Source organism: Canis lupus, chromosome 29, assembly GCF_048164855.1.
Source record: "Canis lupus baileyi chromosome 29, mCanLup2.hap1, whole genome shotgun sequence".
Lineage (NCBI taxonomy): Eukaryota > Metazoa > Chordata > Mammalia > Carnivora > Canidae > Canis > Canis lupus.
Window position 1 is genome coordinate 33,463,477 of NC_132866.1, and position 14,307 is coordinate 33,477,783.

The 14,307-nt window shown below is 44.1% G+C and overlaps 1 protein-coding gene across 8 annotated transcripts in view; it reads right to left on the bottom strand.

The window, feature by feature from the left end:
• PDE6C (phosphodiesterase 6C) overlaps nucleotides 1-14,307 on the bottom strand; it is a 47,877-nt gene that overhangs the window by 14,397 nt on the left and 19,173 nt on the right. For 6 of the 8 annotated variants that reach the window (XM_072806005.1, XM_072806007.1, XM_072806009.1 and 3 more), the window contains exons 9-14: nucleotides 13,550-13,699; nucleotides 12,830-12,973; nucleotides 11,498-11,566; nucleotides 6,729-6,875; nucleotides 6,382-6,489; nucleotides 5,851-5,960 (exon numbers count right to left, since the gene is read on the bottom strand). In XM_072806005.1, the coding sequence (XP_072662106.1) occupies nucleotides 5,851-5,960; nucleotides 6,382-6,489; nucleotides 6,729-6,875; nucleotides 11,498-11,566; nucleotides 12,830-12,973; nucleotides 13,550-13,699 (728 nt within the window). Of the gene's footprint in view, nucleotides 1-127; nucleotides 5,631-5,850; nucleotides 5,961-6,381; nucleotides 6,490-6,728; nucleotides 6,876-11,497; nucleotides 11,567-12,829; nucleotides 12,974-13,549; nucleotides 13,700-14,307 lie in introns of those variants that run through there. The other 2 variants (XM_072806011.1, XM_072806010.1) reach the window with 2 other exon arrangements.

Below are 14,307 nucleotides of genomic sequence, written 5' to 3' on the forward strand. Positions count from 1 at the left end.
GTAACATATTGGGACTGATTTTTTAGATTTAGAACAAGAGAATATGCTCTTTAAAAAATTCTTTAAAAAACCTAATTTGTTGAATGCATAAAATGACTGAATTATTTAAATGAGGAAGTTTGGTTCATCCTTTGCATCTTTAAGTTTAAAATCTTTAGGCTCCCTGGAGCTGCTGGCACTGGCCTGTGCTGTGACTCCCAGAACATGTAACAAACCAGTTGAAGGCCCACAGATCATTTGCATGGAAAATGTTTATTAAGAATTTCCAGGAACCAGGACACCTGGGTGGCTCAGCAGTTGAGTGTCTGCCTTTGGCTCAGGGCATGATCCCGGTCCGGGGATTGAGTCCCGCATTGGGCTCCCTGTGAGGAGCCTGCTTCTCCCGCTGCCTATGTCTCTGTCTCTCTCTCAGTGTCTCATGAGTAAATAAATAAAATCTTAAAAAAAAAATTGAGGAACCAAAATAAGAATGATTATAAAGTGATCTTTCTTTCCTCCTCCAAGGCAGGGACATAAATTTTAGGTTAAACTTCCCATTTGTTAATGGTTAGGTCTCAGCTTTCTGTAAGTGGGGGCCTCAGTCTTTGGTGCCCTGTCTTCCTTTAAGTCTTTCTGTTTGAGGAAGCCCTAGAAAATAAAAGGTAGCAGGAGGAAGTGATGATGGGACACCTGGGTGGCTCAGTGGTTGAGCATCTGCCTTCGGCTCAGGGCGTGATCCCAGGGTCCTGGGATGGAGTCCTGCATTGGGTTCCCCATGGGGAGCCTTCTTCTCCCTCTGCCTATGTCTCTGCCTCTGCGTGTCTCTCATGAATAGATAAAATCTTTAATAAAAAAAAAAAAAGAAAGAAAGAAAGAAAAAAGAGAAAGTGATGGAGGGAGGCTGAGGCCAAAGGCCTACACAGGTCATGTGAAGACTTTGTTATTCTATTCTATTTCATTCCAATGGAGGGGTGAGGGAGAGTGGGAAAAAAAGAAATATGGAATGAATAAATAGTTTTAAGAAAGGAAGAAATCAGACATTGTGTGGCAGCCTTAGTAGAGAAGTTTCATCTTATTTCAGAAAGATCAGAACTTTAGGGAGTAGAGGAGATGGTAACAGGTCATGGACAAGTCTGATAAACCAAATGCTCTAGTTAGGGAACAATCAGACTATGTCTGAGCAAAATTATAATTGATCATAATTTTAGCACATATTTAAATACCTCCTCTGTGTCAGCACTGGAGATTTAAAAAAATTAATTGAAGCTTAATTCCAGTCAGAAAAGAATGGTGTCTTTAATTCCCTTAGGTTTAAAAAATCATTTAAGAAAGATTTCTGGGGAGTTAGAAATACACCTAGTCTCAAAATAATACCTCATGGATTACTTATTAATACAAAGGAGAAAATGTTCCTTTACATAAAGAGATCTCCTGGATATTGCCCATAAATAATTTAACTAAACCTCATAAATAATGGGACAAATTGCTATCACAGGCCTCCTGATGTTCTGAGAAGGGCATCATCCATGAATTCCCACCAAAAATGTTTACCCTGAGGATCCCTGGGTGGCTCAGTGATTTAGCGCCTGCCTTTGGCCCAGGACATGATCCTGGAGTCCGGGGATCGAGTCCTGCATCGGGCTCCCTCCATGGAGCCTCTCTCTCTCTCTCTCATGAATAAATAAAATCTTAAAAAAATATATTTACCCTGAATTTGGTAATTAAAAAACTACTGGGAAAATCCACATTGAGGGCTTGCCCACAGAAGAACTGGCCTAGACTAAAAAATAGCAATATTCAGAAAGACACGAAAAGGTTGAAGAGCTATTCCAGATTTAAAGAGATTAAAAATCCTTGACAAATGCCAGGGGTGATCCTTAATTAGATCCTGAATCAGAGGGGTAGAAAAGCTATAAAGGTCGTTTATTGGGGAAATTGGAATAATTTGAATAAATATTCTATATTGGGACATCGTACTGTACCAGCGTTAAATTTCCTCAGGGTGATCATCATGTTGTGTTTATGTGGGCAAATGCCACCCTTATTCTTAGGAGATACATACTGAAACATTTCAGGGTAAAGTGTCACGATGTCTGCAACTGACTCACAAATGGTTCAAAAAGAAAAAAAAGAATTTATATACACACACAGATGCACACACAGATGTATATACATATTTGGAGAGAAAATGAATTTGGCACGATATATTTTTTAAAGTAAATTTCAGAGATGTTATTTAAAGTCTCAATGGGATCATGAGAAAAAAAATTTTTTTTTAAATCACACCATCCATCAATAATTCTCTATTTTTGAAGTCTGGCAACAGTGAACTTAAAGTATGGAAAACAGCTAGTTTAGACTGTGATACTGTCCAGGCACTCAGGAAGAAAACAACCAAAGGAGAGAAACTCAAGTAACAGAGATTGTGGTGTGACCTGACTAGTCAACCTACTGGTTTTCTTGGTCTTTCCAAGAATGATTTTTGAAAATTATAACTCCAGCAAGGGGCAGTGCTGGTAAGAAAGCACTAAGGGGTTCTTTTTAAGGTAGATGAGTAACATTCCAACTTCCTAAGAAATCTGAGGATTGTTTTTGGGGGGGGGTGGTAGTGGGGAACACCATTGCCAGTATTCCCTGGAGAATTTTGAAGTGGTGGAGGAGATGATCGAAGACTGGATACAAGTACATTTTATCCTAAAGTTTAAGAAGCAGAAAATGACACAGCTTATAAATGACAAAAGAGAAAGATTGACCTTTATCTCTGAACCAATTTAAACTGTTTCAGAGTTCATGAGCACTTACAGAGAAAGTTTAGAAGGAGAACACAATGCCAGGTTGATGTGATGGACCTTCTGTGACAGGGTTGGTGGGAGTGGAAGGCCATGGACCATGTGTGTCTGGATCTCAGCAAGGCAGTTGACAGGATACCTCAGGATATCTGCAGTACAAGCTAGAGTTCTAAGTGTATCCACTCCCACAGCTGGGCAGCAGAACCCAATGAGTGTGCTCAGTTGACGGTCATCAAGCCTGGGAGTAGGTTTCCAGCCCTGGGTCCTGAAATTTTGCCCTTGCTCTTGTTCTGATGCATAATCTTATTAGTGACTTGAGTGAATATCAATGAAAATCATGAATAATTTTCCAATGACAGAAAACTGGGAAAAACAACTAATCCATTGGCTAACAGAGTGTGACATGGCAATTTCAACTAAGAGTGAAATGAAGAGTCAAGAAGATGAAATGTAATTATAATGAAATCTAAACTACGTCAGGTCCTGTATGGATTATTGTGTTAAACCCCAAGACCTGCACTTAAAGAATGACATAAGAACACTAGAGTGGACTCACAGAAGAATAGCAAATAAAATCAGATGCGTGGAAGCTGACATATATGAAATGGTTTAAACAACTGGCTGTGTTCAACCAGGAAGGCGGGAGGGGGAAGTGATCATTCTCTTTAATATGAAGGAATGGACTGTGGTTGAGAAATTAAACATATTCTAGCAGCTTCAGAGAGACCTGAAGAGGACAAACAGATGTTACTGGGAGACCAATTTCAGTTCAGTATCATGAAGAACATCCCACCAATAGAATCATCTAAAAGTAGATCTGTGTGCCCTGTGGGCCATTATGGGAGAAACTGGAAGTGAACTTGAGGATGTCAGGAGGAAGGCAGTGAAGGAGAGGCCTGTGTTGGATGGGGGAATGAGATAAATTCTTAAATTCCTCCTACTTTTGTCCTGATAACTGCATTTCTTCTGGGACAAGGTGGAAGAGAGTCAAGAGGCAGAAAAACAAGAGGGCTGAAAAACTAAACGAGGAAAGGGAATGAAAGGAACAAAGAAAGCAGAAAACAAACTGGCTGGAAAAGTCAACAAAGGGCACAGGAGAGCTGGAGGTAAGAACAGAAATGTGAAAATGGCCAGGTTTCGAAGGCATTGTCAGAGGGTAGTCTAAGGCTGGGAGATGACGGTGGAAACCAGAATGAAGGGGGCGAGATCTTATGGAGACAAGAAATCAGACCGAGGGCACAAGGTCCCGCCAGGAAGCAGAGTCATCTGTGTCCCTGTCACTTCATGTCACCCTCCCACAGTGACCTGAGTTGTAACCATCCATGTGAGAATAATAATTCTGTTTCATTCAACCTTTCCATGAGCTGCTTTTGCCGGTGTGATGTCTCCATATCTCTGTGGACTCTTGAGCAATTCTTCCAGAATAGGGATGTGAAGAGACTCATCGAGCATCACTAGTGAGGGACAGACAGTGTGCAGAAAGACTGTGTTTGGTCAGGGCGGTGTAGCAGAGCTACTAGAACCAGGATCACCGGTGCTAAGGTGCCTGCAGTGGGGAAGCCTGGACATGGCGCCCAGTCCTTCCAGTCGACAGAAATGGTGGGAGAAGGTCAGCGCCCCCCTAGCTGATGGACAGGGGGACCCACTCGGACCCCACATGCCCGGCCAAAGCGGAGACCTCAGAGGTGGTTGCATCCTTCCCAAAAACTGGAAGCCAGATGTCGTATCCAATTTGGTAATTGGACTTTGCCTTCTTGAGCTTGTTTCTTCCTCAGTGAAAGAGGGAGGCCATAGTAGCTCTCATGTGGGAGGCGACGAGTATCAAGATCTTAGCTGGGCTCAGCACGCCATAGGTGCTCAATAAATGTGAGCGGCTTTGGAGTTGACATGGCTCATGCAGTGATCAGAGGAGAGGAAGGGAACCCAGCCCCTGTCCGGAGACTGGAGTGAGGAGTGCAGGATGGCCGACACGGGCCGGAACCTCTGGAGAGGAAGATGTCCCCAGCCCGGAGTCCCGGTGCCAGTCCTCTTTTCAAGACAGAGCCCCATAGGGAGAGTTGCTAAAAGTAAGAAGTCGCTGCTCACAATGTGCTTTTCATTCACTGAGTGGATTTTTCTTGAGCACCCACTAAGGAGTCTCATATACACGTAATTTCACTTGATTCTCACAACAGTCTTTGAGAGGTGGAGATCGCGCCCATTCTATGGTTCACAAACAGAATCTCAAATAGACCAAGTGACTTGCCCCAAGCTCCCCCAACCAGGAAGGGGTTGGACCCCACAAACCCAGACTCCCAGACTTGTTCTCTCTAAAATGCCTGGCGCCTCTGGAAAGGGGTAGGTGGTGTGTCAGAGGTGAGGATGCGGTGTGTCGAAGGCCGACCGAGCAGCTTAAAATCTGTGATCAAGGGGCTTGCCCGGCCACGGCACCGCTGATGAATTTTGAAGAGCGTCAGTGACATCATAATAACACTTAGTATTTATTTACTGCCAAGAGGCCACCGGGAGCTGAATGCTTTATACGCATGATCTCATTTAATCTTTACAACGACCTTCCCTGGTAGGTACCATTACTATAATTTTCACTTTGCAGATGAGGAGGCCGAGGCTTCCAAAGTGTGAATAACCGCAGGGGAAGGCAGCGGTGAGGAGAAGACGCCGAGCCGGCTGAGGGAGAGCTCGGGGGGGAAGGGGAGAGGGCCCAGGAAGGGACGCCCTCTGGCTTGAGCAGGGGCCAGGGTTCCACCCGCGCCAACACGTGTAAACCAGGGCCCGGCACTTTCATACACGAAGTCCACCCTCTGACCAAGCTGAAGAAAGGAGGAGCGAAGGCCTTTACGATACGAACAAGGCAGGGCGCGTCTGGAAATAAGGGGAAGGGGCTGAAGGGGGCTGCGGGGCCGCGGGCTTCCCGGGAGAAGGAGCGGACACTCTCACGGACGGCCGAAGCTCTGAAGGAGCCGAACGTGGCCCTGAGATTCGCGAGCGTGATGAAGAAGAGCTGACAGGGCTAAGGGACAGGACTGGTTCTCTTCTCCCCCGAGGTGCCTTCAGACATGGCCAGTGCACGGACGTCACTTACTTCATCTGATACAAGTTATTGGTGCCTCTGTGGTCGATGTCATGGCAGAAAGCAGCAGCGAGCATGGCAAAGGCTTCAAGATCCGTATAGTATTTCTTTAGTCTTCCTGTCTAAAAAATAAAAATAAAAAAAATATATTTATATTTATATTTAAATATATATATTTAGATGAATACACCTCTGAGCAAGTGCAATACACCTCTTTGCAACTGCCTGCAAAGGAGAAGATGACCTACCCTGTTTTCAGATCAAGTTGGCTTTACTTCTTGGGTATTGCAGCTCACTACAGGCAATTGCAAAGCCCAGCAGGTGCCAGAATTTTCCTTTAAGGAGCCAGGTGTATGAATGCCCCACTGATAGTCTAGTCATGTGCCCAGGGATGCCCATGCTCCCTGGCATCAAACGCGGGGGCGTTTGGGGTTTATAGGATTGTGTCCACAAATTCCAAAACTACGGATCTAAAGTGCGGGCCCACATCCACTTCTCGTCGAGCTCACGAGTTCACGACGGTTCACAGCTCTGTGCACCTACCATCAGCAGCGTGAACATGGTCTGCCCCACATTGAACCCGTGCCGCCAGTTGTGGTAGGTGATGGAGCGGTACCCTTTCCTCACGGTGTACATCCACCTGGTGAGAACCTGCCCCCCAAAGAAGACAACAGCATTCAGACTTTGGAATAGAATTCTAAAGGTTAGAAGGCCTGTGACAATCTTATCTAAAAAGACAGGTTGGTCTTGTTTACAGGGTTTACACTGATACGTTTACAAAGTTAATAATAGTTGAAAATCCAAACTGAAGTTAATCTTTTGAACCAGGGGAAACACGAGTGAGAACAGCAACAGAATCACACGCTATTTTAGATGAAACGCTCTCTGACCTCCACCGGGACTTTGAATTTCTCCACCACATTTATCTCAAAGAACAGTCGCAGCCCACACTTGATCAGCTCGTGCTCGGAGATGGGGAAGTCGCTGAAGCGGAACTCGTACAGATCCACCGCCCGCGGGTCGGGCAGGTCCTCCTTCTGTGGAGACAGGGAGGCCGCTTCGGGTCTCTCGCCCCCCCCCCGGGCGCGGGGCCCACGGGGCCAGAGGCAAAGGTACCCCAAGGGAGGCCACGTGCCCTCCGCGGGCCTCGGTGCCCCGCACGATCGCGCCCAGTTTCCCGACGGTGACCCCGAGGCCCGGCTCTCCCAGGAAACCGTCGGGGCGACGGGGGCAGTTCCGAGGCCTCGCGGCGGCCGGGCCCTGACCTCGCCTCCGCCCTCCAGGGAGCACTGGCTACACAGCGCACGCTCCCTGCGTTCATCCCTTCGCTCGTCCATTCATCCTGACCGAGCCAGCGGGACCGCGAGCCGCAGCCGAGAGCGGCCGGAGCCTGCGGGCCTGGGGGCCTGGCGGGACCGGGTGCCCGAAGCCCCTGCTCACCGCGGCCTCCGCAGCCCCCCCCCCCGCCCCGCGAGGCCCTCGGGCTGTGCACGCAGGAGCTCAGCTCCCTGAAATGGTCGCAAAGGTCAGGTCGCTGAAAGGTGAGAGCTGAGCACACCCACAGACCACAACACCGGGCAGAGCGAAGGCCGGCAGGCTGGAGGCGGATTAAAGGAAGTAGAGCTCCTGGACGGATGTGGATTCGGGCCGGTCAAGGCAGAGGGAGACAGTCCCATGGGGGCAGAGAAAGCTCCAGGCGGGAGAAGCTCGCAAGGGCTCTGCGGGCCCACGCGCAGCGGCAGATGGGTCCAGGCACTCACGCCCGAAGTCCTTCACACCTGCCAAGGCCACGCGCCGGAGCTTTCCCAGGGGCTGGTTAGTTAGTTCATGCTCTTACACAGATTTCAATACCAAATGGTAGCTGGCCGTTTTAAGCGAAATTATGGTTTGTCGTCCCCTGAGCCCCGAGTCTGGGTTGGCCCCTCACGCCCGTCCTTCTCTCCCCTCCCCGGGGCTCCCAGGGTCCTGTGATCCCTTCTCACCAGCACTATCCTCCGACTGGTCACTTTAGGCAGAGGTTATTTTTTTCCACCCTGCAAAGCAATGGTTTGGAGCCAAGAGACTAGCCTTCAGTTCTGGGTTCAGATTAGCTACATCCACATCTCCCAGATGGAACTAGCCTCAATGTTCTCATCCCTGAAATGGGAATAACAATAGTAACATTTTGGTCTTTCCTGCCTCAATTGAAAAGCAGTGCCAATTTCATCTGCCTGGATCCGGGAGAGTTAATGGAGATTCAGTTCACAAAACCCTTTCTCCATTTCTCATAGGACCTTCCTATGTCCTTTGCTACTCTTCTCTCTCTCTCCAAACCCTCCCAGGTTCCTTGCCCATGTAGGTTCTTCTTTTTCTCTCATTCATTGATTATTTATCCATTCAACAGACATTTATTGGTTCCTCTCTGTGTTATTGGCATCATGGATGAATAAAGCAGACACTGTCACTACCCCCGGAAACATGCCTTCTTATGGGGAGAGACACATAATATTATAGCACATCCTTTAAAACTCGGAATAAGAGAAAGTTAATGGGGTGTGGTGAGGAGCACCCTGTGCTGCAGACTCCCTGCTGGAGGTTGCCTCAGTGCTACAGTTTGCAAAGCGAAGATAAAATACAAAAACGTTTTTTAATGCATTAAAGGCTCAGTCACACTAAAGTATAAATGTGCATTTTAGCAGGAAACCAAGGAAAAAGTTTTCAGAAGAATGACTCCCAGGCCCCATTTGCAGTAAGAGGCAAATCAATAAAAGGTAGATTATTACAAAAAATATAGGTTTTGAAGAACAGCTGTTTTAAAATCTGTGGTACAGAGAGCTGATAAACATAAAGGCTTTGGTTGGTCCCATAAGTAGGAGCTCTGGGCACCCAAGGCCGATTTTCTCCTTTCTGCAGGAATCACACAGCTAAGCTGGGATGAGGGCAGTTGGGAGCAGCTGCCATCCCACTCCACTATGAAGTGGTTCTGATGGTGCCTGTTGAGGCCTGGCTTGCTCCATCTGCTCCCAGAAGGATCCCCCTGGGCACCTGGGTCACATCCCAGGTCCCTGTGAACCAGGTGGTCCTGGTCTTTCCGCCTTCCTGCCAGGCCTCAGGGCTCCTCCCCTCTGCTCCCAACAGCTGGCTTTGGTTTCCGAAAGATGATGGTTCTGTGACTAAATGCCCTGGTCTGTACTTGCTTCCCCTTCTCCCCTCCAGCTATCCCCAAACCCTTGACTTCAACCTCTGCCCAGACAAATCCTGCTTTCCCATGAAGCCTCCCTGACACAGCTGCCATCTTGTGTCCTACCGTTGTCTGTGAGTAAAACCAGCCCCTTGGCCTCCCCAGGGCCGTTGGTACCCACGCTCTGGGAACTCATCCATGAGGGGCAGTGTCATTGCCTATATTTTATCTCCCTAATGAACGAGCTTCTTGAGCCAGATAAAACCAGACCGTACTACTTTTTGTGCTAGGGACGAAACACAGCTCCTTGTATTGGAGTGCACCTTGATAACCACTGACTGAATGGAAAAACAGAATTAAGGATGAGTGACTGAGGTACTTCTTTGGGAAATTCTCTCTAGATCTATGGTATGGTCATTGTGAGTCACAGGGCATCCTGAAACGTCCTGGTAAGGAGAGGGTAGGGGCAGCACTTTCCTCGCTTCCTTTGCCCGTGTCAGTGTGCGGCTACCTCAGTCTTCCTTGTAAAACAAAACTGCAATTGGCATCCATGCCACTGTAGAAATTTGCTGGTTCTCCATTTAGAGGATGAAGGACCTTTCTTTGGAGAAGTAATAAAATGAGCAAAGAACCAGTAGCTTTACACAACAACAGCCTGTTTGAATATAAAATCTACTCTAGTCTCATCCCAAATCATTACTGCATAAAACTTAGGGACTCAAAAAACAAACAATCAAATATTTCAGAGAGGTTCTCCAAACATCATCTCCACTTACCATGGCTGCATTTTCACTGCAAGCATTTTTGTTGCAAATATTTTTGCCACATAACTAATTGGCTATGAGGCATTTTTGCCATAAAAAATAAAACCATAAAAAAATAAGAAAGGGACATTCCTTAAAAAGAATGTAATGGGGGCGCCTGTGTGGCTTAGTCGGTTAAGCATCTGACTCTTGATATCAGCTCAGGTCTTGATCTCAGGGTCAAGAGTTCAAGCCCCATGTTGGGCTCCATGCTGGGTGTGGAGCCTAATTAAAGAATAAAAAATAAAGTAAAAAGGATCTTAAGAAACACAAAAAATGAGTAATAAAATGAAAGAGACTTTACTGCAAAATAAAAAAGTATTTGAATATATTTAAAATGTAAAATGTATAGGGTAGATTCATGGCAACACAGTGCAAAGAACTTATTTTATTCTGCGGATTGAACCTAAGTACTTGTCTTTGAAGTCTTTCATCCAGAGTATTATACATACATACATACATACATACATACACATATATGTATGTTTTGCTTGTTGATTTATCTCCTCCTTTAGCCTCACACTTTGTTTTTTCACTAAAATTTCTTCCTTTGTTAAGAGGTATCAGTTTCCAAATACTAGGATGTATATTTGTAACAGAGCTTTGTGTTGTGTTGTGAAAGCCCTTTACACCATTGTTTGTTCTTGGCAGACTGTCTCATGTCTGCTGATAGACGTTCCAAAGTTCTGTGGGAAATGTGGAAGAAACACCAATGCTGTAATGTGTTTGTAACTGAGCTTTGATCGCTATAACTCGTATGCTACCATTTTCTGGTGTGCAGTCTGGATTTCCACTCTAGTCCACACTTCCAGCGAGGTTTATCACCAAAATTTCTAGCAGGTTCATATGCAGAGTTGTCATCATCCACTATTTTAAGACCACCTCTTCTACTGTCCCTGCATAGGCCAATAGGAGGGCTAGCTGGGGTCCACACAGATCATCGTGAGGACTAGCTGAGGTTTACATAAGAACAAGAGTTTTATCAACGGAAAAATGAAACCAAATGGACAACTAGCTTCAATAAATTAACTCTGCTGAAGGTAGTTGATTTACCAACAAAGAAAGGAAACCAAACTGTCAACCAATTATTTTATCTTTTATAGCAAAATTGCCTTCCAAGCCACTTATGCAGCATAAACGTTTGCCCTGAAATGCTCACAGCAAATTAGTCTATGGCAAAAAAGTTTAGGGCAAAACTACCTAGAACCAAATATAGATTAATAAGTGGAAGAGAAGTTATTTCAACTAGAAATAATAGGGGTGGCCTGATGGCTGCAACAGGAAAGAACTGCATTCTTCCAAGCTCCAGAAGAAATACATCAGAGCTGGCAGAAGACAGTTGTGCCTTGAAGGGTCTATGTTCTACTGTAATTTTGTCATGTCTTCCGGGGTGACCATGCTGCAATCTAAAACTATTAAAATAAACAAGGCCATAATATCCCTAGAGTCTGTGCCTGCATTCCATTATGTGGAAGTCTGGTTTCTGATTCTAAATTATCTTCGTGGATTAGACTTTAGGAGACAAGGAGGAAGAAACACAGAGCCTTGGAAGATTACTCTTTATAAGAAATCTCTTTTCTTTTTAGCCTTTAAAGGTATCAGAGAAGAGGAAGCTCAACACTTACTTGAGAAATGAGAACAAGTATCCTAATACATTTTATTTAAAAGGCATTAGGAATAAAAGTAAAACACTTACCAAAATTGTGACAAGTTGCTTTTCTTCACAGTCTTCTATTACATCTATATTTAACTTCTCTTTAATTTTCTAAAATGTAAAAGCAGTTGAGCTGTGAAATTCCTATGAATTTCTATCTGATTTTGCTACTCTTAAAATTGGCTTAAATATATTTAAAATATGCTGTAATGAGTTCTATGCAAAGACATATTGGGGATACAAAGAAGACCTATAGCATTATTATGAAGAATTTTCTCCAAATCCCCCCCAATATAATTGATTTCTTTATTCCCCCAAAATGTAAAATGTAACAGTTGCTGTCTTAGATAAAGACAGAGAGAGAAATGTGGGTTGTTTGTATGTAGGCAGGAAAGAAAGAAAAAAAATGAGTGGCTTACATTTGTTTTTCTGTGAGTGAGTTTATAGCAATTTCCCTTCACCCTCCCCAGATTTTCATTTTTAACATCTCAAACTGTCAAATAAAATTTCTCTTAACCCTCAAACCACTTAACAAAACTGAAACTAGGAAAAAAGAAAAAAAAAACAACATCCCCAAGAAAGTCACACCTATACACACACTCTGAAAACTACGGAAAATAAAAGGAATAAAGATAGTGGGTATGTGATTTTCCTCCTTCATTTGGTGGTGATTAGAACATTGTCAGTAAATGTCTACTGGCTTCCCCAGCATCCATGATATTGGTCTTGGCCACATTTGGCCAATGAGAATTTTAGTGAATGTGACATGAGCGAAGACTTGAAATGAGCATGCACAGTTGGGCTTGCTCTCTTGCACTTCTGACATCATCATAAGAAGACCATTTATTAAGTAGTGCTGGTCAAGAAGGATTATATATGCATTAGAGGAAACCAAACTCATGGCTTAGAGCCAAGCCCAACTAAGAGTCAGTTGGAGCCTGGTCAACCCACCAATGCATGAGTAAGAAATAGATGTTTATTGTTGTATACCACTGAGATGTTATAGTTGTTATGCAGCATCATATGGCAAGAGCTGACTGATACATTTCCCTTCCTGGAAATATTTTTTCCTTGCTAACACTCTTGAATCTAGATGTCACTCCTTCAGCAACTACTGACCCGGGAGCTGTTTTTTTGTTTTGTTTTGTTTTTTAATTAAAAAAAATTTTTTTTAAGCAAAGTGCTATTCCAGCCAAGCAGCTAAGAAGTCTAATAAGGCTCTGTGTCCACTAGGCCACCTGAGTCCTCCCCAAAACTTCTTTCTTTGTCCCCTCCTCCTTAGGTCTCATTTGTCACACCTCTGGTAATTAGGCAAATTCCAGAAGCTGCGCTTAGATACCACCTAATGTCCACAGAACTGAATTCCCCACTTACCAGAATAGACTTGATTTCATCAGGAGTGGCTTTCGTCTGGCTCATGAGCATTTCCTGAGCTATATCCTTTCTGTTTTCTAGCTTATTCATTTTATCATAGGTGTCAGTATTTAAAAGAGACCATCCAAGGAATTGTGTGAGAGTCTGGAATGGATAAAATGTGATTCAATTCTTTAAAATTAAAAAATTGATTTCAGAGAGAGCCATCTGCATTCTTTTCTATCAATCAATCTCCTTTCCACCATCAACAACCCAGCTTCTTATTTCAATCTAAGAGAAAATGTACTAATAATCAACCACAGCCAATAACACTGGCTAAGCCCTTGCTTTTCAAAATGAACTATGAATACTTTTTTAGAGGAGGGGAATTATAAATATCCAGCGGAATAAGACACAGCCTGAAACTCAAGAGGATTAGGGGTGACAGCAAGAATGACAAGGAATGGAAGTAGTGGGGAGAGAAGATAGAAACCTTCTTTCCAATTTTCCAATATTGTAAAGAATTTTGATAAAGCCAAAGTTCAATCTTCAGAAGAAAATGTTACAGTCTACAAAAGTCAGGAAACGGAAATGACCCAATGGGAACATATTGACCGCAACCATGTATGACTCATGCCTTAATTGCCTTTCAACAATGTCCCTCCAGAGTAACAAATAATTACACTGCCCCCACTGTTTCATGAATTTCATTTACCTCCATTATTTTATAATTGCACTTACCTCAGTAATGTGTTCATCATACTCATCAAAAGGTTTTCCATCTTTCCTGTTATAAAATGTAGCTACTCCCACAATATCTTCTTTCTTGTTGACAATAGGCAGGGATAAGACATTTTTAATCACCCAACCAGTTTCATCGACAGGTCCTTTCTACAAACAATAAGGACATTCAGATTATTTTCTGTGACTTTTAATTTTGAAATAACTATAGATTCACAGGATGTTATAAAAGAAATGTACAGAGTTGTGTGCACCCATCACCCAGTTTCCCTGGTGGTAACAGCTTGGAAAACCATACCGCACTATCAAAACCGGAAAATAGATATTAATACGGTCCATGGATCTCACTCAGATTTCACTAGGTTTATGTGTACTTATGTGTGCATATGAGCATGCGTGTGTGTGTGTTTCTATGCAGCCATTACATGTGTAGCTGTGTGCACCCCCACCAGAATCTAGATACAGAACTAACAGTAGCACCTCAAGTCTTCCCTGCACTACCTTCTAGCCACCTTTCTCCCAATGTAGCCTATCTTTAAAGAAAGAATAATCTAATCTTTCTATCAGATGTACAATTCCATACTGTGTCAGAACTTGGCCAGGGCTATATAGCCATAAAACTATTCTAGAACATTTGATTAAGTATACTAGAGCCAAGTATCTGCATTGTGACAACTCTAATCTCTTCTCTGTCTCTCCAGCACTTACTCCCAGTGTTCGCTATTTACTTTTTCTCTCTCCCAACACCTGTTTAGCTA